This window comes from Caenorhabditis elegans, chromosome V, assembly GCF_000002985.6.
Source record: "Caenorhabditis elegans chromosome V".
Lineage (NCBI taxonomy): Eukaryota > Metazoa > Nematoda > Chromadorea > Rhabditida > Rhabditidae > Caenorhabditis > Caenorhabditis elegans.
The window spans coordinates 8,439,029-8,462,270 of NC_003283.11; the positions used below are offsets into that span (position 1 = coordinate 8,439,029).

General features: G+C 33.6%; 5 protein-coding genes and 2 non-coding genes across 8 annotated transcripts in view; 2 read left to right on the top strand and 5 right to left on the bottom strand.

The window, feature by feature from the left end:
• The window catches only part of lmd-3, a gene marked incomplete at both ends in the record, with an annotated part of 29,159 nt that extends 23,381 nt beyond the window's left edge, over positions 1-5,778 (bottom strand). Inside the window, one exon of one of the 2 annotated variants that reach the window (NM_001373062.3) lies at positions 5,710-5,742. In NM_001373062.3, coding sequence (NP_001360511.1) covers positions 5,710-5,742 — 33 coding nt within the window. Of the gene's footprint in view, positions 1-5,709 lie in introns of both variants that reach the window. The other variant, NM_072773.7, reaches the window with a different exon arrangement.
• K11D5.1 lies at positions 2,842-2,897 on the top strand. The gene has a single exon (NR_069075.1). It is a non-coding gene; the product is annotated as an Unclassified non-coding RNA K11D5.1 (non-coding RNA).
• A 1,800-nt stretch (positions 5,779-7,578) lies between the features above and the next one.
• On the bottom strand, positions 7,579-9,000 carry T23B12.5 (Post-GPI attachment to proteins factor 2). The gene is made up of 5 exons (NM_072775.3): positions 8,789-9,000; positions 8,632-8,746; positions 8,463-8,585; positions 8,168-8,371; positions 7,579-7,813 (listed from the first exon to the last, which is right to left on the bottom strand). Exons 1-5 carry the CDS (start codon positions 8,960-8,962, stop codon positions 7,668-7,670), a joined length of 762 nt encoding a protein of 253 aa, NP_505176.2. The 5' UTR covers positions 8,963-9,000; the 3' UTR covers positions 7,579-7,667.
• Positions 9,001-16,367: 7,367 nt separating this feature from the next.
• On the top strand, positions 16,368-18,578 carry nssp-57 (TransThyretin-Related family domain). Its single transcript, NM_001038415.4, has 4 exons — positions 16,368-16,483; positions 17,158-17,364; positions 17,680-17,751; positions 18,049-18,578. The coding sequence occupies exons 2-4, from the start codon at positions 17,164-17,166 to the stop codon at positions 18,166-18,168; spliced, it is 393 nt and encodes a 130-aa protein (NP_001033504.1). The 5' UTR covers positions 16,368-16,483; positions 17,158-17,163; the 3' UTR covers positions 18,169-18,578.
• T23B12.12 lies at positions 16,980-17,067 on the bottom strand. The gene has a single exon (NR_069076.1). It is a non-coding gene; the product is annotated as an Unclassified non-coding RNA T23B12.12 (non-coding RNA).
• Positions 18,579-18,587: 9 nt separating the features above from the next.
• T23B12.6 (BTB domain-containing protein) lies at positions 18,588-21,391 on the bottom strand. Its single transcript, NM_072776.8, has 8 exons — positions 21,128-21,391; positions 20,777-21,071; positions 20,405-20,726; positions 20,028-20,348; positions 19,810-19,980; positions 19,281-19,530; positions 18,949-19,234; positions 18,588-18,829 (listed from the first exon to the last, which is right to left on the bottom strand). Exons 1-8 carry the CDS (start codon positions 21,385-21,387, stop codon positions 18,722-18,724), a joined length of 2,013 nt encoding a protein of 670 aa, NP_505177.1. The 5' UTR covers positions 21,388-21,391; the 3' UTR covers positions 18,588-18,721.
• A 693-nt stretch (positions 21,392-22,084) lies between these two features.
• dnj-22 (J domain-containing protein) lies at positions 22,085-23,092 on the bottom strand. Its single transcript, NM_072777.5, has 2 exons — positions 22,879-23,092; positions 22,085-22,833 (listed from the first exon to the last, which is right to left on the bottom strand). The coding sequence occupies exons 1-2, from the start codon at positions 23,077-23,079 to the stop codon at positions 22,144-22,146; spliced, it is 891 nt and encodes a 296-aa protein (NP_505178.1). The 5' UTR covers positions 23,080-23,092; the 3' UTR covers positions 22,085-22,143.
• Between the last annotated feature and the right edge of the window lie 150 nt (positions 23,093-23,242).

Here is a 23,242-nt window from a genome sequence, read left to right on the forward strand (position 1 = left end):
TAATCTTCTATTCTATTAAAAAACCACCATCCAAACTTGTATAAATGAAAATAGTTATTGTATTTCCTCTATTAATATGGCATGCAGAACCTAGGTTCAATTGAAAATCTATTGCAGCTACCTTCGGCAAAATAATTTTTCATTGATAAAATTGTTAGACCGTTTCAAACTTTAAGCATATGTACATACTTTAACATTTTTATATGCGCTCAGAATGCGTTTAAACTTATTTCACTTTTTTCACTGTTTATGAAATTACCAAAATTTCCAAAAAGTGTGGAAGATATTACAAGACGGGAGTGCAATACTAATAGAAAAAACAGGGAAAAGCTTCTTGTTGTTTGGCCCCAACAATTTAAACATCGAGGTCAGGAAGCAAGCCTACAAGCACAAGAATTCCTGCCTAACAACCAACCCCTGCTTTGCACCTACACGAGGGCCTACTGCCTTATGTACATAAAAGCCTGAATAGTTTTTCATATCAAAAAATCTGGCCTCACCAAATAAAATCAAACAATTGAATTATTTACGAAGATTTTTTTGAACTCCAAATATAAAGTTCTCACGATTGCCTTTAGAAACTGGTGAATTTATTATATTCATCTATTTTAGTTTTTCTAGATTTCTGAATTATTATTTTACAATTTTGAGCCAGTGTACTGTTTTCTTACTATTAGATTTTAAAGACGGACTGAACTAGGCTAAAGTTCAAAGATGCTCTCACCAAAGCGAATAACCAAATAGAGTGGAAATTGGAGTAACGAAAGAAAAGAAATATACGAGTAGAAAGGATTAATCGTTCATCGGATGCAAAATTTGCAGTCCAACTCGAGTTCTCCTCCAATGCCAACAAAAAAGTGCGATGGAACGAAGAAGGCGGGGAGATAGAAGTAGAAGAGTTGGTTATCTACAAGAGAGACATTTCACTCTATTCCATTCCACTATCTGCACAAAAGAACAGGGCATTCAATCGGATTTGGCTCTGCGGGAAAGGTTTCAAGTTTCAGTAGAGCTGGTGGTCCCCTTGCCAGTATCGAGTTGCTGCCAATCGTGAGTAGAAATAACGCAAAATGTCGAAAGAGGGTAGAGAAAAGGTATAAGAGTGCTAAAAAATCACTGTGCTCCGAAAAGAGAATATGCATGAACGAGTTTATATTTTTCACGTTTACTCATTGATGCTTGACGAGTTGAAACGTGATGATGTTTTGTTAGTTTTTGTCAGAAGACGGTCAGATCTTTTGAATAATAGCAATTCAATAAAAGTGAAAAAAAAAATAGAATCTTTATTAAAATTTATAGTTAGTACTGAAATAAATCACAGAGCTACAAATCTTCCTTATGCATGAACGAATTTATCTCGCCATGTCTACTCAAAATCTTGAAGTCTGAGCGTTCAAAAGCTCAGGTTTTTTTTCAAAAAAAAAAAAACGCAAAAAAGAAAGAAAAATTATAGACTAACACAACAATTTCAAGTCGAGGCGGCGGAACTAACCGTGTTATGTGAGTCGTTGTCAGGGGGTAAAACTTTGTTAGATTCTTTTAAAGAAAGAGTATTTTTCAGGAGAAAATCTGATTAGCGTAAGGAAGAAAATGGAACGCGTATGACGCACAAGTTCATAGATTATGTATTTTCTTTTTTTTGCAAGAAGAATTCACGTCTGATTGGAGGAAAGAGGATAAAGAGGTGTTTGACTTAAAGGCAGTTCTCACAAAAGCTTAGGATTTTATGTTGTCATAAATTTACTGAGAATCATTTGAATGACGCGATGGTATTTGATTTTCAATGATCAGCTCTATGCAAAGATTTTTAGGAAGTCTAAGATTTTCTACAAAAAAGTGAATAATATTCAAAAAAAAAAGTCATAAGGACTATTATCGTATTGCGTATGATCCTAATTTACAGACGGTCATTCTGCATCGAGCTCAATACCGACAAAGTTTCATATGTTTTAGCTACAGTTTATTTTAATTGTCTTCCGCTAAGACTTCAAGGGAGGGCACATTTATGCCACATTATCTCGCCACGCTTTCCATCTAATTTTTGAGACTACAAATAATAAAATAATACAACGTTCGAATAAGCTTATTTTTCGAATGAAAATTAGTGTCCATATCAGTATGCTTGAAATTAGCAAGACTTATCATATTTTAATCTTATTGGAAAAACGATTTTTGTGAATATTTGTTGTTTTTAGATCTGAAAGAAGGAAGACCTCCATGAAATTTGCAGATTTAAAGAAAAATGTATAGATTGTTATTTGTAGAGAGCCAACTCAGAAGTCGTAAGATAGTGGGGCTAGAGTCTAGACCAAAATTGTGGATACTGAATTTTATAACTATAATCCTAGAGAGAATTCCTGCAAACTACTGAAACGTGTTCAAATGTTCCAGAATTTACTTCCCATTATGATTAATTCGTAAGCTCTCTATTGTTATAAATAAAAGATAAGCCGCTTTCATGTTTTCTTCCAATTTACGTCATCAGGAGCCAGCACAACATATTCACAAAGATCTTACTAATGAGGTGAACAAAAAATCTTTAACAAAATCTATTTCACGAAGAAACCGAAAAAGGCGAAGAAACGAAACACATTTCTTCGCCGACGGAGCACACAACTACCAAAGACTAAAATGGAAAGAAACAGAAGAATACATTGTTTCTGAAAAGACGACATAGTCAAGGAAGACGTTTTCGTACCAAACTAAATACTAATCGGGAGTGCCTCTCCAGACGTTAAAGCGGTAAGGCTTAAAATGTGTCAAAACAACGAAAGGAAAGCAAGTATTGGTTTTGGGAGGCTTCTTTGCCATTTGGCAATGAATAATTGAAAGGTCGCCGCCAAGAAGAGAGAAAAGGAGAAAAGATATCAGATTAGAAATCGAGACCACCGATTATTGTGGGGGAAAAGCTCCGCGCCTTTTTTATCTTTTGAGACCTTTGGTCGCTTTTTCCCCTTTTCGTTTTGTTCGATGAAAAGCCTCGGCGACACCAGGAAGTCATCAACATGGCATTTAAAGATTTTTCAACAAAAAAAAACAAAGTCAATTCTTGAAAACAGCAGCTTCAGAATTCCACTGAATGCGTCTATCAAAATTCGAAATACAAGCAGTGAAAAACTAGGAGAAAGAAAATTCATGAATATTTAAAAATTAAATTTCACGATGATCTTCTTTAGTTCGAGATGCTGACATCAGAAGAACACAGCCAATAAAAAATCAATTTTAAATGAAATTGTTATATTCTAAAAAAAACTATGCTCCTAGGAATATAATTGAGCGGACATACTTTGTATAATTTCAGAGTTCAAAGAAAAATTAAATTGTTAGGAATTTCGTTTTTTTTTTCGAAATTCTCACAACATTTAGATTTTAACGAGTCAAATTGGGTTTTAAAATAATATATTTGCTCCTAGGTTATTGAGGAATGTCTACTTGTGTACCTAAAAGGCAAAACTGGAAGGCGGCCACTGCCTACATTAAAAACAAGCGATGCATCAGTAAGGTTGATTGTAGGCACACAGGTAGGCCTTTTTGTGCAAGCCAATTTTTATTTGAAGATAATTTTTTATAGCAACTATTCTAAGAATGAAGGCGGTTCTTTATATCACAAAAATAATAAATGTTTCTCTTTAAACCCGGAACTGATAATCACGAATCAAATCTGTTGCGTGCTCTCAAACACTTTGAAGATCAAGTTGGCTCCCAAGTATCTCAGAAAAATATAAATATAAAATGGGCTTTTTCTGTGAAGCATCGGATTGACACCGAATAAATAAACATCCACGAATCAAAAAAAAACTTTTGAGAGAGCAGTTTTGATAAGAGGAAAAAGTTAGAGAAAAACTGAAAGTGTTTTTTGTATTCGAAAATCTTTATTTAAATACATTAAACAGTACATCTACACTGGATTATTTTTAAATAATCAAAGGAACAAATCTTTTCAAAAAGGAGTGCATTGTGAGGTGAAGTAAAATAATTAAGTGAATAGAGAGGAAAACACAAAGCAGATGATTTTTAAGGAAGTACGAAAACTCATGAATTCGTGGAAAAATGGAAATTGCTGAAGAGTTTTCTAATAAATTGCAAAAAATAAAAATCTAAAAAGAAAGCAAAAATCTGTTTTCTCTTTGCGAAAAATAATTGAGGAAAAATCTGAAAGTTTATAGAACGAGTGGCTATCAAAATACTAACCAGACTGTAGATACTTAAAAATTTTTTTTTAATATTTATGAAGATTTCAACGTTTTGATGTATCGACAAAAATTGAAGAATTGAGATGCATAAAACACTTTTACCTTTTTTATAAGTCTTAGTATTTTTTTGACCACTCAAAATTTTTGGACTTAACAATTGAGAACAAAAAAATTCGTAGAAAACATTTTTGGTAGACTTCAATTATTTAAAAAAAAATTACAGCTTTTGAAGGTTTAACGAGAAGTTTTTAGAATACTTTTGAATGAGAAGCATCTAGCAAGGAAAATTGCAAAATTTATTTTATCAGAGATTAGGAAAATGCCTCCGAAAGATTATCAAAAGAATTTGCAGAAACTTTTCCAAATGTCTTAAAGAAAGTTGTAAAGCATTTATTATAACTTTTTCTAATCTGAAACATGCTACAAAATTTTCAACAAAAAATGTTCAATTTCGTTTCAAATTTTCACAAATTTTCAGTTTGAAAATATCAATTCTAGAGTTCATAGCAAAAAGTTAGAATCCAAGGCACGTGTTGAAAAAATAGAACTTTCAAAAACCTTGTGAGGTAGACAACTGAATTCTTAATTTTCAGGTGCTTTTGAATACATTAAACCTAGTTTTTTGTGGCAGTTAGCCTCAATGAAACTGAATATTAAAAGTGTTTGTCTCCGTCTAGAACTGCTTATTAATCATTCACCAAACTGAACTGAATATTTAAGATATTGAATAGGATACCAGCCGACTCAATAACCAATTTTTATTTTCATTATTTTTAAAACAAGTCGAGCCTTCAATTGTTTGTAGTCTTGGAGCGAATCAACAAAATAAGCAAGAAAGAGTTGAGAAGGAAGATCATGAAATCAAATATCGCAAGAATTTTTAAATAAATGTGACTACATAGAAATTGAAGCCTATCAGATGAAAAAGTTTAAGAAATCGGAATTCCCTAAAATATTCAACGACACATGAAAGATGCTGTCGTCAACCATCAGAATTGAGCCAATTTGAAAAGAAAATGTTTGTAGAAATGTATATTTAGGGAATCCCTCGAATTCTCGTTTGCTAGTAGAACTAAAAATATATTCATGACGATCACAACTTGGTTTGTAATATTTAGTTTCAGATTTTTAGAGGAATGGATACAAATATTGTTTCCGTTAACTGACGAAAAAGAAAAAAATAATTTTCGAAAACTAGACATCTAGATTTATATGATAGCTTATCAAAAACCAAAAAAAGTTTCATTTCCGATGCGATAGAAGGGCATAATTTCCCAATGGCTTTTTCTCTTTCCCTCTCAAAAAGAACCAGAGGACATATAGAAGAGAGAGAGCACATGAGTGCACATGACAAGACGACGTGTTTCCCACGAGTCTCCGGCTCACATTCATCCCCGTTTTGGAAAACGATCAGGGTTTTGCGTCAATTCATAATTTTTTTAGAAGAAAATTGATAACAAAACGGATATTTTCGGACTCTTGCCGAGTTTTTTAATGTTCCACAAAAATAACTCACCGCGTTGCCACGAGGAATCCTTGATCTCCACATCTTTGTGGGATGTTACTGTTGTTAAGGACCTGAAAATTGAACAATTTGGAAAACAAAGATTCGTAAGTTAGTGAGAGAAAAAGAAATGAGGTTCAGGATATTAAGAAAATACATAATCATAGCTTACATTTAGAGACATTCAAAAACCAAATAAACTTCAAATAAAGGAGACATTGATTATATTTATATCTCGTTTCCTTTAAACTATTCTAGGTTCATTTCCACTTGATTTTGGATGTACTTTTAAGTCGATTTACTTTTTTATTTTAGTTGGCAACATAAAACATTCAATCCCAATTTTGGCATGACCCAAAATCATGTGAGAACAAGTTTTGATGACGCACTTTTTTTACACAGTTTATTACTGAACTGTGCAGAAAAATTTGGAATTTGGGAAGTTATATTGTGAATTTTATTTTGCTTGGAAATTGGACAGTTCTAATGAGATTTTTTTAAAGGTATTGGGGAAAAATCAAAAGGGAAAAATCTGAAAATTTGAAAACTATGCGAAATAAGGTATTATTTTTCAATCAAAAGATTGCATAAATGCTCGAAATTGATCAGAACGTCTAATTTTTTGGTGAAATTTGGCAGTGCAAAACATTCTGAAAATTTTAGCAACCAAAATTTTTTGAAATGTAAATTTTTTTGAAATGTGAAATTTAATTATGTAGGACTTTTGTAGGCTCATACAAAATCCCAACTAGCAATACACGTAATAGAGTGGAACATAAACTGTGCGGTGATCATCGAACAATGGAGCAAATTCAGTTTTTTAAACCAAAAACAAAATTATAGTATTTCAAGTTTTTCTAGATATCTCTAATCTACAAAACAATATGAATGATTTGATCAATCGCCAATAAAAATGAAGGCAAGTAAACTTTTGATAGTTTCACTAACAGTTATGAATTTGATAACGTCATTATTCTTTAATCATACTCAAAATTATTTCAACGAGACACAAAAAACTGCGGGAAATAGGTTAGAATGGAAGCGTAGTTGGACTGTTTAACAAGTGTAGAATCGTGAGAGACAAGAGACGTAGACGGAACACGGTGGCCAACTGTATTGACAAATGATGCGAGAATATAAGAGAGACATAGAGATGGAGAGGAGGAAGACCAGTGAATGAGAGAAAAACGTATCAATATACAAGGAATCAATGCAGTTAACAATCAAGACAACTAACGCCCCTAAAATGCTGGGTCACTATGTTTATCTAAATATATCTGTTCTACAGTGATTCTTTCAAGGTGACTACTTTTTTTGGAAATGAGGGTGATACTTCTGAAAAAAAATGTTATGCAATATTAAAGATTTTTGCGAAAACTCTCAAGCTATTCGATGTTCCAAAAAAACTGGTTTTCCCCATTTGTTCGAAAGTGTTTCAATTGTTTAATTTAATTTTTTGATATAGATAGTTAAACTTTATATGATAGAAAGGGCTTGAAGAAATTGAAATCGTTAAACTATTTGAAATCAACTGAAAAGAATACTATATTAATAATTTAAATCGAATGAATCGTGTGCTTTCTTGATGAAATATTTCCGGTGATCCAGGAATTAATTCAGTAGCAGCTGATTCAAAATTGACTGATCAAACCTGAAATTTAAAAAAAAACAAATAATTTCAGTATCTTGCGGGATGTTTGTTGGAGCCACCGTTCTGGTTCCACTTTGGCGATTTTATTATGTCAACCGCCAACAAATATGATATTCTGCTGAAAATTTTGTGAAACCTCGCAAAAATGGTAATATGACAAAAAAATTAGCGGTTGAAATAAACGAAAAAAAATAAAAATTGAAATGACTTGTAAAAGTTCTGAAACGTTATCAAATCATTAAATTTTATTTAAATAAAAAATAGGCGAAAAACAATGAACTGCAGATAAATTATAAAACTAAAAAGTAACTTGTGTAAATCATATTCTAACTCCCTTAATTTTCCCGTTTTGTTGGCAAATGAGTATCCGATGAGAAGGATTGGAAAACAAGTAGAAGTTCGACATGTGGAATGCATAGATCAAGAAAATTGTGAGATATTCGAATATTGCGAATGCTTCGTATGCTGAAATTGAATAATTAAAAATGTGACATTTTTAGAGGGTAGAACTCCTTTTTTCAAAAACAATTTTACACTAGAAAATCAATTGGTATGAAGTTTTTGGAAAATAAAAACCCATTTTGTTTTGAATGTATGCATTTTATATTACATCTAAAACCTCGATTTTGAAATTTTATAGCTCGATTATCTTAAAATATATAAATACTTGAATTAATCAGTTTGAAGTATTTTATTTCGATCAAGAACTTCCAAGAATTAAAATAATTTGATTATATTATTCCTAATTTCCTAATTTTCCTAATTTTAGATAAATCAGACACCAAATCAGTAACTCATCGAACTTCTGAAATTGCATACCTCCTTTAACACAAAAAACATTGTGAGCGATAAACGCAATGAAAATAGTTGGAAGCGTTACTACAAGACCAAGAAGTACTGCAACACGTCGGCGGCCATGCTTTGGGCTTTCTTTCGATGCGGTGAATTTCATAAGAATTGTGAAAACTGAGTAATTGACTATGGTAGAAACTGCGAAACCCGAGAAAAATGCCACATGAAAGTCTGAAATTATCATTTATTACAAAACTTTAATGCTGTACAACCGATATGAACAGTTTCGTCCCTGATCTGAAATTCCGATTCAGTAGCTTACCTCCACTTTCCCGTTCACCAACTGTCGCAAGTAGGGTGAGAAATAACGTTTGAAAAACTGAACTGATCACTAGAGTTATTCGAAGTAACTGAAGTTTGTTTGATGTTGAAAATGTCAGCATATCTTGAAAATGGCTGATATAAACCTGTACATATTCACGGTTACCTACACTGTCGAAGTACTACAAATAATTGAAGTGGTACACTGGATAAAGATAAAAAGTTCCAAAATATCCTTTCAAGGGGAAGATTTAATAAACGAGATACAGAAGGTAAATAAACAATCTGAAAGCTATACATTTCAAGAAGTCAAATAAAAAAGCTTACCCTACATCCCCATGAATAATTGTACATTAGCGAAGTATGAATTGAATATCCTATCAGAAAAGCAAGAACTATTCCTGCAGCAGGCATGGTGACAGCTGCTTGAAATGCATGTTTTAGCTGGAAACTTCCAAGCACTACAGGTCCACGTGAAGCTTCAAAGCGATATGTAGGCATTCAAAACAAGTATCGATAGAAATAGAAAGTTGCACCTATAATATTTTTTAAGTTGTCAGAATCGAATTTAAGATCTAAAAAAATGCAACAAGGGTTTTAACATTCAAGAAAAAGACTAAAATACGGCAAACTAATAGTAAGTACACAGTGATTGAAAAAATCGAAGACCTGACCAGAGGCATCACAACAAAAGAAATGAATCGATGGCAATTCAGGTGACCTTTGCCTATTTTAGTCCCGTCACACTGCGTCTCCAATCGTACTTATATGCTAACTATTATGAATGGGGTCACAAGCATCTATGACTCATATTTTATCTTGTTTGGTCCATTGATGAAGTTAACAGGAAACAAACAATACACTGATAGTCTTGAAACATTACAAATTTGAAATTTCTAACTGGTGATAGTGATGCAGGACGTAGTGTATGAACTTCAGGTCCTAAAACTCCCTCCATTTGATCTACCAACTTTCCATTTAACTTCCATGTTCCTTCGTACTTGTCTTTCCTGTCAACTTTGAAATGCAGAGAGGTTCCAAAAGTGAACAAATGCATCCAAAAACTTTTAATGGGTTGGTTTTCTTATAGCTCTCTATCTCTCTACTCAATATCCTAGGTACAAACTACACCAACTGTCTTTTACCAATTGGTTGATATAGAATAAAGAAAGATCTAAGTTATGATTTATGCATTCCGTGGGAAACGATTTATTGCCATGTATCCCCTGTTGTCGGCGATTAAGTTTCACTTGGCAGGCAAAGTTATTTTTGATTTTTCTTTCTTTTTTTGCAACTTGGTTATTCTGATTTTAAGTTGTGGTTGGTTTGCTATTTTTTTAATGAATCGCTGAAAAAATGTCACATATATAAGCAGAAAAATTTCATACGGTTCCAAGCATAAAATTGATGAAAAGTCCTGGAACGAGCAGATCGTTATTTGAATGTTTTTTAAATTAAAATCTATGATAGAACTTTTTTAACTTATTATGGAATGTGGTTTTTAATGAAACAAATCAAAGAAACTTTCAATATTTGTTTTATTTATGAAACTCAACTGTCAACCCAACAAAAAGGTACGCTCCCGATTTGCACTTGCTACCTCCATTCAGTGCTTCCAACAAATGAACACGCTTCTACAAATATTTGATTTTTTTTCACTTTTTGTGTTGCTTCTTTTGTACTTCCTGTCAAACCTTTTCTTTCTCGCTTCCACTTTTTCCCTATTTCACCATTTCACAGTTCGGAACAATATGCCATCAATCAGACGATGTTCGTGAAATTCACTCTATTTGTCCGTCACATCATCATCGTTTCTCTCATTTTCTCTTAATCTCTTTGAACTGTCAAAACCTAGAACCCCACAACAAAAACCGCAAAAAAAACGACTTCGTTTCTTCTCTAATCATCTTATTTTTTCATGGTATTCAGTGCAAAAGTCGTTGTTTACAAGGTTACGATATCACTTCTTTATTCCTTTTTCTCTCTCACCACGCCCTTCGTCTATTGTTGGTAGTGACAGTTGTTGAAACCAAATCAAATGCCATCTTTCTCTATTTTTTTGTCTGAAGATTTATTACCATCAGCAATTTTTGTTGGTAGCTTGATAGGCTACTGATTAGTACAGCTTTGTTGTACTTTTTCTATGCGTTCTTTATTCTTTCCTAGTGATGAAATGCATTCTTTTGTTTTTGTTTTTCTTCTAAATTAGAAATCAGGAAGTAAACAAAATGCATTTTATTCTTGTAAATATTTTCAAAATTGAAGTATTTGCAGCATTGCCAAGTTTGTAGAAATATGTACAAAACTATTCAACAAAACAGTTTTTGAAAATATTTTACATCGAACATCATGAAACTAATTGAAAATCTCTGCAAGTGTTCGCTTTAAAATTATACTGAATTTTTTGGAATTGGGCTTTTCCAGCATGTTTCCAGCTGAGATGCACATTGTACATCACTATGTTTTGGTACTTGTGTTAGGTAGAGTTTGCAAGAAAAAAGGTTTACTAAATCTTTTAAAATTTTTTCAGAAAATGTTTTAAGCCTTTTTAGATACAGTCAAGAGGTACTCATAATTTTGTCGACCAAACAATTTTTTTTTCAAATGCTTTTAAAAATTGTAGAGCTTCGACCATGAATAAATGCTATAAAATAACTCAAAAAGTCCAAACTGTACAAACAATTGGTAATTTGCCAAAACTGTCTGCAAATTTCAAAATACTATTTTTGAATGCATATTTTTGAATGCATTTGAAATGCATAGAGAAAATCCGTCTGAAACTATTTCAATATTAAATCAAGGAACTACGTAATTTGTTTATTCAACAAATTTCAAAGTTGTTTTTGTTTTTGCACAGGCAAGATCCTATTCAGACTCTCTTAATTTTTGGATGTATTTCTCTAAAGAACCACTCCTAATCTATGCCAAGATCAGTTCTTCTTTCCAGTAAACCTAAAACTAAAACCAAAAAAAGTTTGGTTTCATGTGTGGTGTAGTAACCCAATAGCTTTTCGTTTTTTTTTCTTCTCTTTGTTTCATTTCCGAGCAGTGCATCATCATCATTCTCATCATAAACTCTTTTTTTTGCTTCTCACTCCAATGTTTACAAATTCGAATACCACACACAAACACATACACATACTAACAAAAACCCAATTTTTCCTCGAAAAAAACGTTTGAAAACCGTGGAAAGCTTATCCGTCAATTTTTGAGTTATTGTTTTTTCTAACTCAGTCTACACCATTTTTAAAAAACCAGGAAACACAACAAAAAAAAATCAAAAGCCCTGTGTGTGTTGGCACTTGTTGTTATTGTGAGTTGTGTATATTTGCGCATCTCCTGATCCCCCAGTGGCCAATAATTTTTGAAACGCCGCCAAGAGAGTGTGCGAGACAAAGAGACGCAGATAACTTCTCCACGAGATTGTGCCGATTCATTAGATGAGTCTCACTTTAGAAGACGCTGTTCATTATTCTATACTATATACTTATCGTTCGGCTTTTCCCCGTTCTTTTTTGATGTTTCAAGAAGAACAAAGTATACTAGTAATAATAATGATACAGTATCCATTTAGCTTCTCATATTTCTTTATGTATACTGCCATATTATTTTACACTCCCTAAAAATGACACTTTGGTTTTTGAAAGAATGCTAGATTTTTTTTTGTTTATACCTCTAGAATTGTCCAATATCTACAATTCTTGAAAAAGTGGGTGCCATTTTTCTTTTTTTGTTATTCTTTGGAAGTGGGATTAAGTTGTACTCCCTTCCTTGTGTTTAGGTTCATACCACCCACTCATTCCTCAGCAAATGGTTTATATACGTTTTGGCATCTTCATTTCCTTCTTGCTTACCCTTTTCCAATATATAATATCGGGTTTCGATTCGTCAAAATGTCCCGGTTTTCGTTTTTCATAATTTGAGAACTTCAACACCTGCCCTCACACCTTGTGCATTGCATTAGTAGTCTCTCAAACATCTTCTCCGTTGCCATTTTATCATTTTTGCTTGAGATAGTGTCGGAAATATCATATCTATCTTTAAAATATGAAAATACTCAAAACTTTGAAATAGGGGTCCGGACAAATTTTGTCAATTTTTTTGAAGGTGGAGTGTCTCAATTTAACATGTTTGTTTTCATGTTTTAAAAACAGCTCAAAAATCAAAATTGTTTAAATTATTAACAAGAACGTCTTCACTTTCTTGATATTCCAACTTTCGTACAGTTGAACGAATTTTTTTTAGCTATCTTCCTAAAATTAAACAAATAGCTTTTCCCACTAGTTTATCTTTTTGTTCTATTGTAAAAGGGCAAAATGCTTTGTTTTCTTTACTTTTCCATTCTCTGGAACCCCTAAAAACAATTGTCAGCTCCTCGTCAAACATTCCGAATGAATATTTGATGTCCTCCTTTTTTCGTTTTTTTTTTCGTTTGCATCTGTTTTTGTTCCCGGTGCTCAGTGCTCTGTGTTCACATCCATTTCTCTTCTTTTTTCATTCTTCTTCTGTGTTTTTTCTTGGCACTGATGAGGGTGCCTTCTGATTCTCGATCGTTTTGGGGGTTCGCGAAGGGGGTCGCTTGTCGTTTTCTCTTCGTTTAAACTAGGGTGTAACCAGTCGTTAGTTCGTTTGTGCATTCCATTCCTCCGGTCAATTTTTCAACAATTTTCCGCCGAATGTTTCATTTTTCTTTCTATCCATTCTTTTCTGTTGCCGCCGGGTGCCGCTGGCGCAAAACAATTTGGTTATCTTTCCTCCCTATGTCGGCTTCTTCTAATTTGCATTGCGCATGTAGAAACATAAAGACAAACATGTGAAAAGCGGATCGTGTGCCCTCCTCTCAAATGATAATGCATCAACTGAGCAAGTCAGTCTAAGAGTCAAGTTTTTTGTGCTCTTTTTGAAGATAATCAAGTGAGAGCACGGTGGGCGAACACGTACGTGAACACATTAGCTTACTTGTTCGGAGAGCTTGTTTCTTTGTTGGTTTTTGTCAATCTCCAACTTAGAGACTTGTAAAATGTAAAGTAACGAGCATTTTTCCCTTGCAAAATTTTCCAAAAATATTTCTGCATTTCTTTTCTAGAACCTTACTTCAGTTCAAAAAACACATCTGCCAATTTTTTGCTGTTTTTTGGTAATAGCTTTTAACTCGATTATTATTCTTTTTGCAGATATCATGAAATTGTTTGTGGTTTTTAAGACTTCGAGCCTCAAAGCCTGTAACAGCTATAATTATCTATTTTAAATATTTACCAAACTCCGGAATAAATACTACAACATGAGATCCAAAAATCTCAAATTTTATTATCTCCAGCCGAAAGTCGCGTCTGTTCCTTTCCGTTTGTCTACTTGATTGTGTTTACTTTTTCTTTTCAAAAACCAGTTCTTGAAACTGTTGAGTCATTTAACTTTATCACATGAAGAATATGTCCGATTTTCTAGGTTGAACGCCCATTGGTCAAATAAACTGAGATTTTGTGTCAACTTTCTAATTTCTCGATTCCCAGAGTGTTTAGATACTTGAAAATTGTGATTATGGAAAAAAACTGATGTAATACCAAAATTGGAAATTTCTCAATTCTTTTTCACAATTTTAAAAGATCTTCTTGCTTTGGGATTTATGCCAAAATATTATTTCCTTATTTTTAAAAATGTTTTTCCCCCATTTTTCACTTCAGCCAATCTTTAAAGATATCCCCTCTTTTTCTATCATTTTTCATTCCACTTTTCTCTCTCTCTCTTTTTCCAAAAAAAAGCTTCATTTTCATAGAAGTGCATCATTCTTTTTTGAACCCTCAAGAGGCTGAACATAAACACAAACATTCCTCCACAGGAAATTTTAACGCAACAAAAAATACCAACGTACTTTTTGTGTACTTGTGTACTACTGAACCAGTTTTCACACTTTTTTTGTGGATGGATTTTCTGTCTATATTCGGAGTAGAATTGGTAGGTATGACGGCAGGTTATGTTGACCAAAACCTTCTATAATTATAGATACATCGTGCGGTGGCTAGACCCCTTTACATATTCTCACTCTAAAATTGTTTATTTTAGTGCATAGTTTAGTACAATACCGTTTCTGGATATGGTTGATATTATTTTCTGAAGGTCTACAGAATAAATTCGTTTATCGAGAAGTTTCATACCTTTTTTGGCGTAAATTTTAATTACACTTCCTTTGATTTGCTGAGTCATATTTCTCATAACTCAGAAAAAATTGGTGAGTCATTTGTAATTGTTTCAATTCAACAATAAACTACTTTTAAGGACGATCGAAAATTTCACAATATTCACCAAAAAACTGTCATTTCTGGGTCAATATGGGCTGGGTCTATGATAACTTTTTCGTGTTCTAGAATATTTCTCACCACTGTTAGGCACGACAAATAATGTATATAGAATCAGAAAAATGGATTTTTCAATTTCATTTTTTTGATTGCTTAATTTTAGGTTCCATTTTTGATCTAATATTATCTTAACTTTCTGAAAGTTTAATGATATGCTGGTCCCTTTCTCAAGTTTTACTTAATTTTAGAAGACTTTCCAGGCATTATTTAGACTTCTTTGTCTCCTTTTTTAGACTTTCACTGCTTTTTCCAAAAAAAAAAGGAATGATAGACTGGGAAGTGAAAAAGAAGAAAAAGAGGTGGGGTTCCCGTGAAATTAGAAGTAATTCGGTTAGTAAAACCACAAACTTTTCCCCACTTTTGCCATCCCATTCAATTGTTTTTGTTTTCATTTTTGTTGTCTTGTTTCTTTTTTTTTTTTTTTTCTTACTCCACCTCTTTCACCAACAACTTTCGGGTCTTCTGATGTCTGAGTTTCGGCTTCTTTGGCTTCCTCGACGAAGCAAGACAAACCATAAAATTATTCAAATTTCTGTCATTTTACACACCCTTTTGCCAATTTATACAACTGTCAAATGGTTTGCGCATGAGGAAACGTGAACGGTGAAACCTCCCACCAGCTGCCACGTCATTTGCAAGAGACTGATGGATGTTTTTGTTGCAAGTTTCATGGGAATTGTATTTTATTCAATGACATTGCCAATTATGATTTCCTTCTTGATTTGTCACTTTTTGAGATTTTCCACTTTTACTTTTATAGAATTTCTATGAACAAAATTGTACCAATTGCTAAATTTGGTATTTTTGTACTCCGAAGTACGGTACCCGGTCTCGAAACGACTGAAACTATAGAGTTAGCTGGGCCGCGAAAAGCTTGTCACAACTGTAGCTCCAAAGTTTGGGTCGAGCAGAGGAATGTTTTTTTTAATATCAAATACAAACTACCCTAAAGCTCTTCTCTAGAAATTTCTATTTTCCTTTCCGTTGCCAACAATAAACGTTTAAATTTAAACTGTACTATAAACATTTTGAAATACCCTATAAGTTTTCTGATTCCTGATCCTTCTATCTATATTTCCATGACTCATACTCATTTTCCCGTGAATCAAAAACCCCCGAAAAACATACGAATTAGTTCAACTCATTAGGTTCTTCGTTTCCAATAATTCCACGTATCTCCAATCTAAGTTTCAATCTCTTTTTACCAATCTCACCCCAATAATTTCACCAAATTTTTGCCTCCTCCTCCATTTTCTTCTCCCCAGTCCTCGAATAGTCACTTCAAATCAAACTCAGTCGCAGTTTCAATTCTCTTCAAAAATGATTTCTTTGTGTCTCTTCGTCTTCAATGCTATTTCATCAAATAATTCCAAATTGGTTTAGTTCAGCTATGAGATACGCATCAGTAGTATTTGAATTGACTCGAGATTAATTTGTCACCTCCTCCGTTTAATTTGTAATCGTGACCGCCCTTTCACTGGGTGGTCTTGAATGTTCTTTTTTCCAATGTTTTCTGAGTTTTCTGGCATTCTTGACCTAATTAACCAATTTTCAGATTAATTTCTCTCTGGGAGAGAGAGAATCGAACGACTGGCACATAGGTACTAGAAAAACAACAAAAACCGACAAAAAAGTAGGAAAGGAGGAATGATCCGACAGCTAAAAATTGGTAAGTCGTTGCCACGACAACCTGGACAAAAATTTCAATTTCCTGAATTTTACTGAAATCTCTCAAAATAAAATGTGCAATTTTTAGTTTCTCTATCCTGTTTCCGGTTTCTTTTTGTTTGTTGGAATATTGGAAATCATACTTATTTTTTGTTGCTTTATTTTTCATGTTTCTACTCTTGTTACATCCATTTTCGTTGAGAGCTTTTCCCGTTTCTTTTCGATGATAAGTTGACAGCTACATAGACAAGAAAACAACTAAGAAACGAATAGAAAACAAAGACGTTCATTTCTTTGATTCCTTTTGGCTTTGGAGCTTCGACAACTGTTGGGCTCCAGATTTAGAGTCGTATCAAGAATCTGATTTTCGGACGACAATAGTTGAATTTTACATGTCCGAGAATTGTGTTCAATTTAATGTTACTAAAATTTTTGATTTCTGTTCAAAAACTTGTAACTTTTGAAATTAAAATACTTTCAAACTTCTACTAGACTTGACAGTTGGGTAGATTTTATGCCTACAGCCCAGAGGGATCACCACCAGGCAGTGTACCTGACTCCCAGATCCGCAGTGCATAGCACTTGAAGAACGGATCGTTCTTTAATCCTTTTTTTTAAATTGAAAACCAAAGTTAATATTCTCAATTTCTAAATTCCCACAAAAAAATTTTTCAGAATAACATGAGGTTACAATTGCTAATCTTCGTGTTGTTTGCCAATCTTGTAATTTCACGTAAACACTACAAGGGACGAAAATACGATTTAACGCTGTTCGTTCGAAATCACAATGTCTCCGATGCGACATTCTTCCGGCTCGTTGGCGTTGATAACACTGCAGACTTTAATGTATCAGCTGGAAATACTTTTGAGCACACTTTTGAGGTAAGTCACGAGAATTGGATAGGAAATGGGATTTTAGAATTTCATTTCATACAATAAAAGGTTATATGTAGAGTTCTTTCTTTTTTGCATTCTTTAAATTTTAATGACTATATAATAATATGAATAAGCTTTTTGATTAAAAAAGTGAATCTTTCAATCTAGTACATGACATTCTGCAATAGTATACAGGACTACGATAGGGAAAAATCACTGAAAAATCAGGTACTTTTCTGGAAATTTTGTGCTCTTCTATGCTCATGTTCACATATAATATTCTGAACCAAATATTGTTTTAATTCAATTTATGTATTGCAGGTGAGAAGGAAAGGCTATTGGACGTTATTCGTTGAGTTCCCCGGAGATCGGTACGCAAAGTCACCAAGAAAAGTAAGATTTAAAAAACATAAAATCCAAGTAAAACCTCTTTACAATTTTTGGGTTACTGTACCTCCACTGTACCTCGCGAGATTTATAGCCTAGCAAAAATTTGACGTTCCAGTTTAAAGGCACACGATGTTCTTCTGATTATGATCTCATATGATCTCATTTATAACGGTCGCTTGACAAATTTCACAAATTTGATTATTTGGGATAGAAAATGAAGCTTTATCTTGAAAAATTTAGGTTGTTGGCATTTCGAATTTGATAATAAATTTATTGAAACAAAATCAATCAAATTTTCAGATAATATCTCGTGATTCGTATCGCAAATGGGTGATGGAAGTGTACTACTATCCGGGTGCCGTTGGTTTTTCTGAATGGCACAAATTATCTCGACGAGGTGAAATGCACATTCATGGATAATTTACTGCTCCGTTCATCACACTTTTGTCCATTTTCCCATCTCTTCCGTGGATCTCAATGTCCTCCATCCGGTGGACCACCTTTTCGATCAAATAATTGTTTTATTTCTCTAATTCTTCCCCACAGTTCCTTTCATATAGAATTTTTATATTTTCTATTATATATGAACATTTGTAAACGGTGATCTTAAGTAATTTTCAAAGAATTTGAAATTTGAAAAATTTAGCTCTATTTCAAAATCGCTGTAGCAGTTTTATTCAAACTTACTAATTGTGTATTTTTGTATGTACAAATAGTTTTTTTTTCGTGTAGAGCTTTATCCTGTTTCAGTTCTTCCGTTCAACTACTGCCACTGTTTTCCTGTCAAAATTGTCGATGACTCTCTCACCCGATAAAACTTTCTCAAGTTGAATTGATTTCAGGTTGACTGGATTTTATATAGTTCACCGGTGTATCAAAATTAAAACATGCAGTAAAAAGGTACAAAATATACAAATATAGTGGGGAAGATGGGTTATAAATTGAAACAAATGTGTACACAGCTAAACTAAAACTATTGAAAAGCAGCAGATGGACAACGGGAAAGAGAAGGTGTCGAGCAGCAGATGTCATTGTCATCAATCACGTCGAGAAGCTCTTGTGGGGTAGGTCCTCCGGAATACTGGAATTAGGAATAGAAACTTTCGAACGAGGGATTCGAAACTATGACCTATCTAGACATATAAGTTTAATTTAATTTTCCTTATGATATAAAAAGTGAAAGATTGTTTAAAATCTTACATTTGACAAATTGATTAACGATCTTGGGGACTGTGCTAATTGCGGTTTGATAAGTTCCGATTGATTTGCAGCAGCAGGTGGGTTCACTTGTTGTTGCTGTGGATGTGATCCATTTTTAAGATGAAATTGGTCAAGTGCTGAAGTTAAATCCCATACTTGAACACTTCCATTTCCATTTCCACAGAATAAATATTTCCTTAATCGACTTCCCAACTTCTGTCCATCAAGCTCGTGTACACAGAACGCAGTTATCGGCGAGTCCTCTACAGAGTCAACTGTGCAAATTCTGAAAATAAGAAAGTTTCGGCCTTCATTTGTCATAACATATGTACCTTTCTCCAGTAGAAGCTAATCTAACGAAAAGTTTCTGAGCATTTGGAATCAGTCGTTGAATAAGAACCTGTTCTGAATCTTGATCTCCATAAGGTCCCGGATGATTATATTGCCTATCAGTTGTCTCATCAATTGAATCCAGAGTGAGTACTTTAAATGATGCCAGAGGTACAGTTCCAGGTTGAGTATTAATCATTCCACGAAAACGGGTTACATTCCAAGATCTGACGTGGTTGTATTCGGAACAAACTGTAAGACAAATGTATAAATAAAGGAGAAATAAACTTTTTATAAAATATGCAAATAAATACTGTAAAATTAATGTAGAGTACGGACAATGGGGATATGATTTCCAAATATCTTTCAAAAAATTGTTGGAATATTTTTTATCACCATATAAATGGTTTTTAATCATTTCCCCACTCCATCTTTACAAGAAACGTCATACCAAAAATTATTCGAAACTTTAAAAATGACGTATTATTTAAACAATTCCAATCATTTTTCAACTAAATTTCTTGTACTCACCGCTTATCAGGTGAGATGTGTTCAGGGAAACCCGTTGAACTGGAGAATTGTGAATATTGTAACTTTGAAAAAGAACTGGCTGATGGCCAGCAGTTTCAGGATGTTGTAAAATGAGATTGACAACTCCATTCGACGTTCCATATGCGATTTCGATCCAATTACCACAGGCTGCTAGAAAATTTTTTACCGTTAATAAGTCAATAAAGGTAAGTTCTTACATGTTTTTGGAGTTAGAAAAACAGATAAAGAAGTTATTGTTTCTCCATTTGGATCTCTGAACAGTTCTGTCACCAGCAAATCATTATCCTTCATTCGTAATGGGAATTTCTGCATGTCTATATGGTTCATACTTCCATTTGCACATCCTAAAATAAGAGATGACCCAGCTGTGTCATAGCATGAGATTGGTTGAACGTCCTGTGCCTGCCAATTTTGTGTTGCAGAATGCCAAATTCCAACTTTTCCTGATTTACTAAGAGCCACCATTTGAGTTCCAACGAAGAATAAATTGTCAATTGAGACGTTCATCGAGAATAATCCTGAAATTTTGATATTTCTAAATATGTTCCGTTACGATAGAATACTAAACAAAAACCTTTTTTCTCGGTTTTTCCTTCATCATCGATATGCCACAATCCTATTGTATCATCTTGAAAAGAAACTGCGACTAATCGTTCCGCAACTGTAGCTGCGATCTTAGTATTGACCGCAATGTGTGATACATAGGTACGTGCTCTTGGAGATTTCCACAATAGAACATATGTATTCCATTCAGTAACTCTATATACACATACAAAGTAGGAATATGCTACAACAATTGAACATATATGTGCTCGAATCATTCGAACTTTCATTGGATCCGTGTCGCGGTCTGGTTGACTTTTCGACTTTGCTAGCTCAGATAGCTCATTTTTTATCTGAAAATTTAAAAATTGAAATATTTAATTAGAATTAAAACTAAGCCTACATATCTACTCATATCCGTTGACTGTTTTTTGGAATGTCCACGATGTCTGGGCGACCCGTTTGATTTATTCTTGGAATTATTTGTCGATGTTTCAGAAGAATTAGAATACATAGGTGAGCGACTTTTCTCATTTGGTAAGTTTTCAAGAGGCATATCAGGTGGTGGGATCATTCCACAAAAGTACACAGATCCACATGAAGTTGAACTCAGTTCTTCACATAAAGTTAGACGGCGGATTAGTGGAGTTAGTCCGAAGAAAAGAGCTTCATGTTTCAAAGTGTCGACTTTTATACCACTGAAAATAAAGCAATTTAGTATTGGAAAGTTTGGTCATTTAGAAAAACCGCTTACCATAAATCAACTTGTTTCGTTCTCAAATAGTTCAAAATAACTCGAAACAAGTCAGGATCTCTATCAATAAAAATGGCACCACTCGGATCTTTAACACTATTCATTCGACCGCTCAACAGACTAGTGAAAAATGAATCCGGAATCCAGGTGAGCGTGTTGCAACTTGTAGCAAATATCCTCCCGCCAACGTTCAAATTTACAATGTAGTCTGACCCCGAATCATTTGAGAAAGATGACGATGAACACGGTTGATGTGCCATCTTTCTGTAAATAAAAATTAAACATATGGTAAATGTTGATAGGAAAAGACAAGAAAAACTGGGGGAAACGGGTGATTATGGAACAATGATAATGACGGGAAATGGACGAGAATGGGTGGACTGACAGGTGATTGGCAATTTTTAACCTATGATCTGTTGATAAACGGTAAATTGAATGAAATTGAAAAAAAACTATATTTTGGGGTTTGATGAGGTAAATAGTCTGATTTATGGAAAAGAAATTACCATAAACTTTTTTGCGCGCAGAAACCCATCTGAATAAATTCATGTGCCTTTAAGAGGGCATGTCAGAATCTTCTGAAATTATGATAAACTTTTTTAATCTAAAAATTTTATTTTGGGAAAAAACATTTGAAATTCTTCATAGCATTTCATTTTCAAAACAGATTCATTAACCAATTTAATTGGAAATCGTTTAGTATTTACATGCCATTTGAAAGCGTGGAAGCTTCTAAATGTTCAGAAATAAAGTTCGAGATAAAATCGAAACGAAATGAGGTTGTCGGGTGAGGGATTGTGGAGCGTCGTGACACACTTTCTTCACGTCTGCGTCTCTTAATATCGGCAATCTTTTGTGTTTAATGAGTCGCAAATGGGAAAACCGAGGTTTATGTTCAATAGAAAAATACATTGGAACTTACACGAAAAACCAATCGAAAAGTGTTTGAAGATAAATATAAATAAGCTAAGTTTTATTTTTATAATTATATAAAAATAAACAAAAACATGAAAATATTAGAATCCACCCATAATTTGTGCTTCGAGATCGTCCAAAGACATGTGCTCCAAATTGTTGGCACCCGTATTAGTTGATTTTACTGGCTCATCCGAAGCTTTCTTCACAGTTTCCACCGGTGGTTGTAACCATTCACACGTAATTTCAGGCATCGGAGCATTCCCAGTTTCAAGTTCAGCTCCCCATGCATTTGCTCCCGACTCAAATTCGAGGATTCGTTTCCGTCGATCTTTTTTCTCTATTGCCGAAGATATGTGAGATATGATTCCAAAAGTCGAAAATAATTTTCGAATATCGTCTTCAGAATAGTCTAATCCTTCTGATGTTTTCCATTTCAAAAGTAATCGAGGAGTTAATTTTTCTTGACTTTTCTGATGCTTTTCCCTTTCTGTTTTCATCAATGTTGCCTTCTGTTTCACCTCTTCGTTGACTTCTTTCTCCAACTGCCTCCGAATTGCTTCAATTTCTTCTTTAAAGTTTCTTTGATCGGTTTTCTTCTTTTTAGCTTGTTGTGCTGCTGTCATTGGAGTTGATCCATCTGCTGACCGTTTTCCACCATTGGAAAACTCCTTTTCTCTTTTTTCTAAATCTTCAATTAACTTTTTCCTTTTTCCATCTGCTTCAGCCATTCGTTTACTATGGTGTTCCTGAGCCATTCGAATTCTCTCTTCTCGATTATCATATTCTTCCTGAAAAATAAAGTATTACATTGACCAGCGACAGTAAAAACGTACTCGTTTCTCTTTATCATATAAAAAATCGAATGCTTCTTTGGCTTCAATGAATCTACGTTCGGCTTCTTCTTTATTATCCAAATTTTTGTCCGGATGCCATTTAAGACACTGTGCACGATATGCCTTCTGAATTTCTTTGTCTGTGCATCCCTTTTCGAGATGGAGAATTTTGTAGGGATTTGCACCGGGCTTGAGTGGCATTTTGAACCTTAAAAAAACTATTATTTCGAATTTGAAACGGGAAAAATATAAATATCATAGAAAAAATCCAGAAAGAGCTGAAAAGTTAGAAAAAGACAAAAAATTGTTTCAATTCTTTCGAAAATAAATGTTTTTTAAAATTGTCCATAGAGCGCGTTTGCTC

Excerpts from the sequence above, each read along its gene's own strand:
- T23B12.5 (NM_072775.3), bottom strand. The coding sequence starts at position 8,962 with ATGCCTACATATCGCTTTGAAGCTTCACGTGGACCTGTAGTGCTTGGA. Across the intron at positions 8,747-8,788 it reads ATTATTCATGGGGATGTAGG|ATTGTTTATTTACCTTCTGT; the intron begins GTAAGCTTTTTT and ends TATAGCTTTCAG. Across the intron at positions 7,814-8,167 it reads TGTTTTTTGTGTTAAAGGAG|CATACGAAGCATTCGCAATA; the intron begins GTATGCAATTTC and ends ATTCAATTTCAG.
- nssp-57 (NM_001038415.4), top strand. The coding sequence starts at position 17,164 with ATGAGGTTACAATTGCTAATCTTCGTGTTGTTTGCCAATCTTGTAATT. Across the intron at positions 17,365-17,679 it reads CTTTTGAGCACACTTTTGAG|GTGAGAAGGAAAGGCTATTG; the intron begins GTAAGTCACGAG and ends TATGTATTGCAG. Across the intron at positions 17,752-18,048 it reads ACGCAAAGTCACCAAGAAAA|ATAATATCTCGTGATTCGTA; the intron begins GTAAGATTTAAA and ends TCAAATTTTCAG.
- T23B12.6 (NM_072776.8), bottom strand. The coding sequence starts at position 21,387 with ATGGCACATCAACCGTGTTCATCGTCATCTTTCTCAAATGATTCGGGG. Across the intron at positions 19,981-20,027 it reads TTTTCTAACTCCAAAAACAT|CAGCCTGTGGTAATTGGATC; the intron begins GTAAGAACTTAC and ends AAAATTTTCTAG. Across the intron at positions 19,235-19,280 it reads TTAGCTTCTACTGGAGAAAG|AATTTGCACAGTTGACTCTG; the intron begins GTACATATGTTA and ends TCTTATTTTCAG.
- dnj-22 (NM_072777.5), bottom strand. The coding sequence starts at position 23,079 with ATGCCACTCAAGCCCGGTGCAAATCCCTACAAAATTCTCCATCTCGAA. Across the intron at positions 22,834-22,878 it reads TATATGATAAAGAGAAACGA|GAAGAATATGATAATCGAGA; the intron begins GTACGTTTTTAC and ends TTTATTTTTCAG.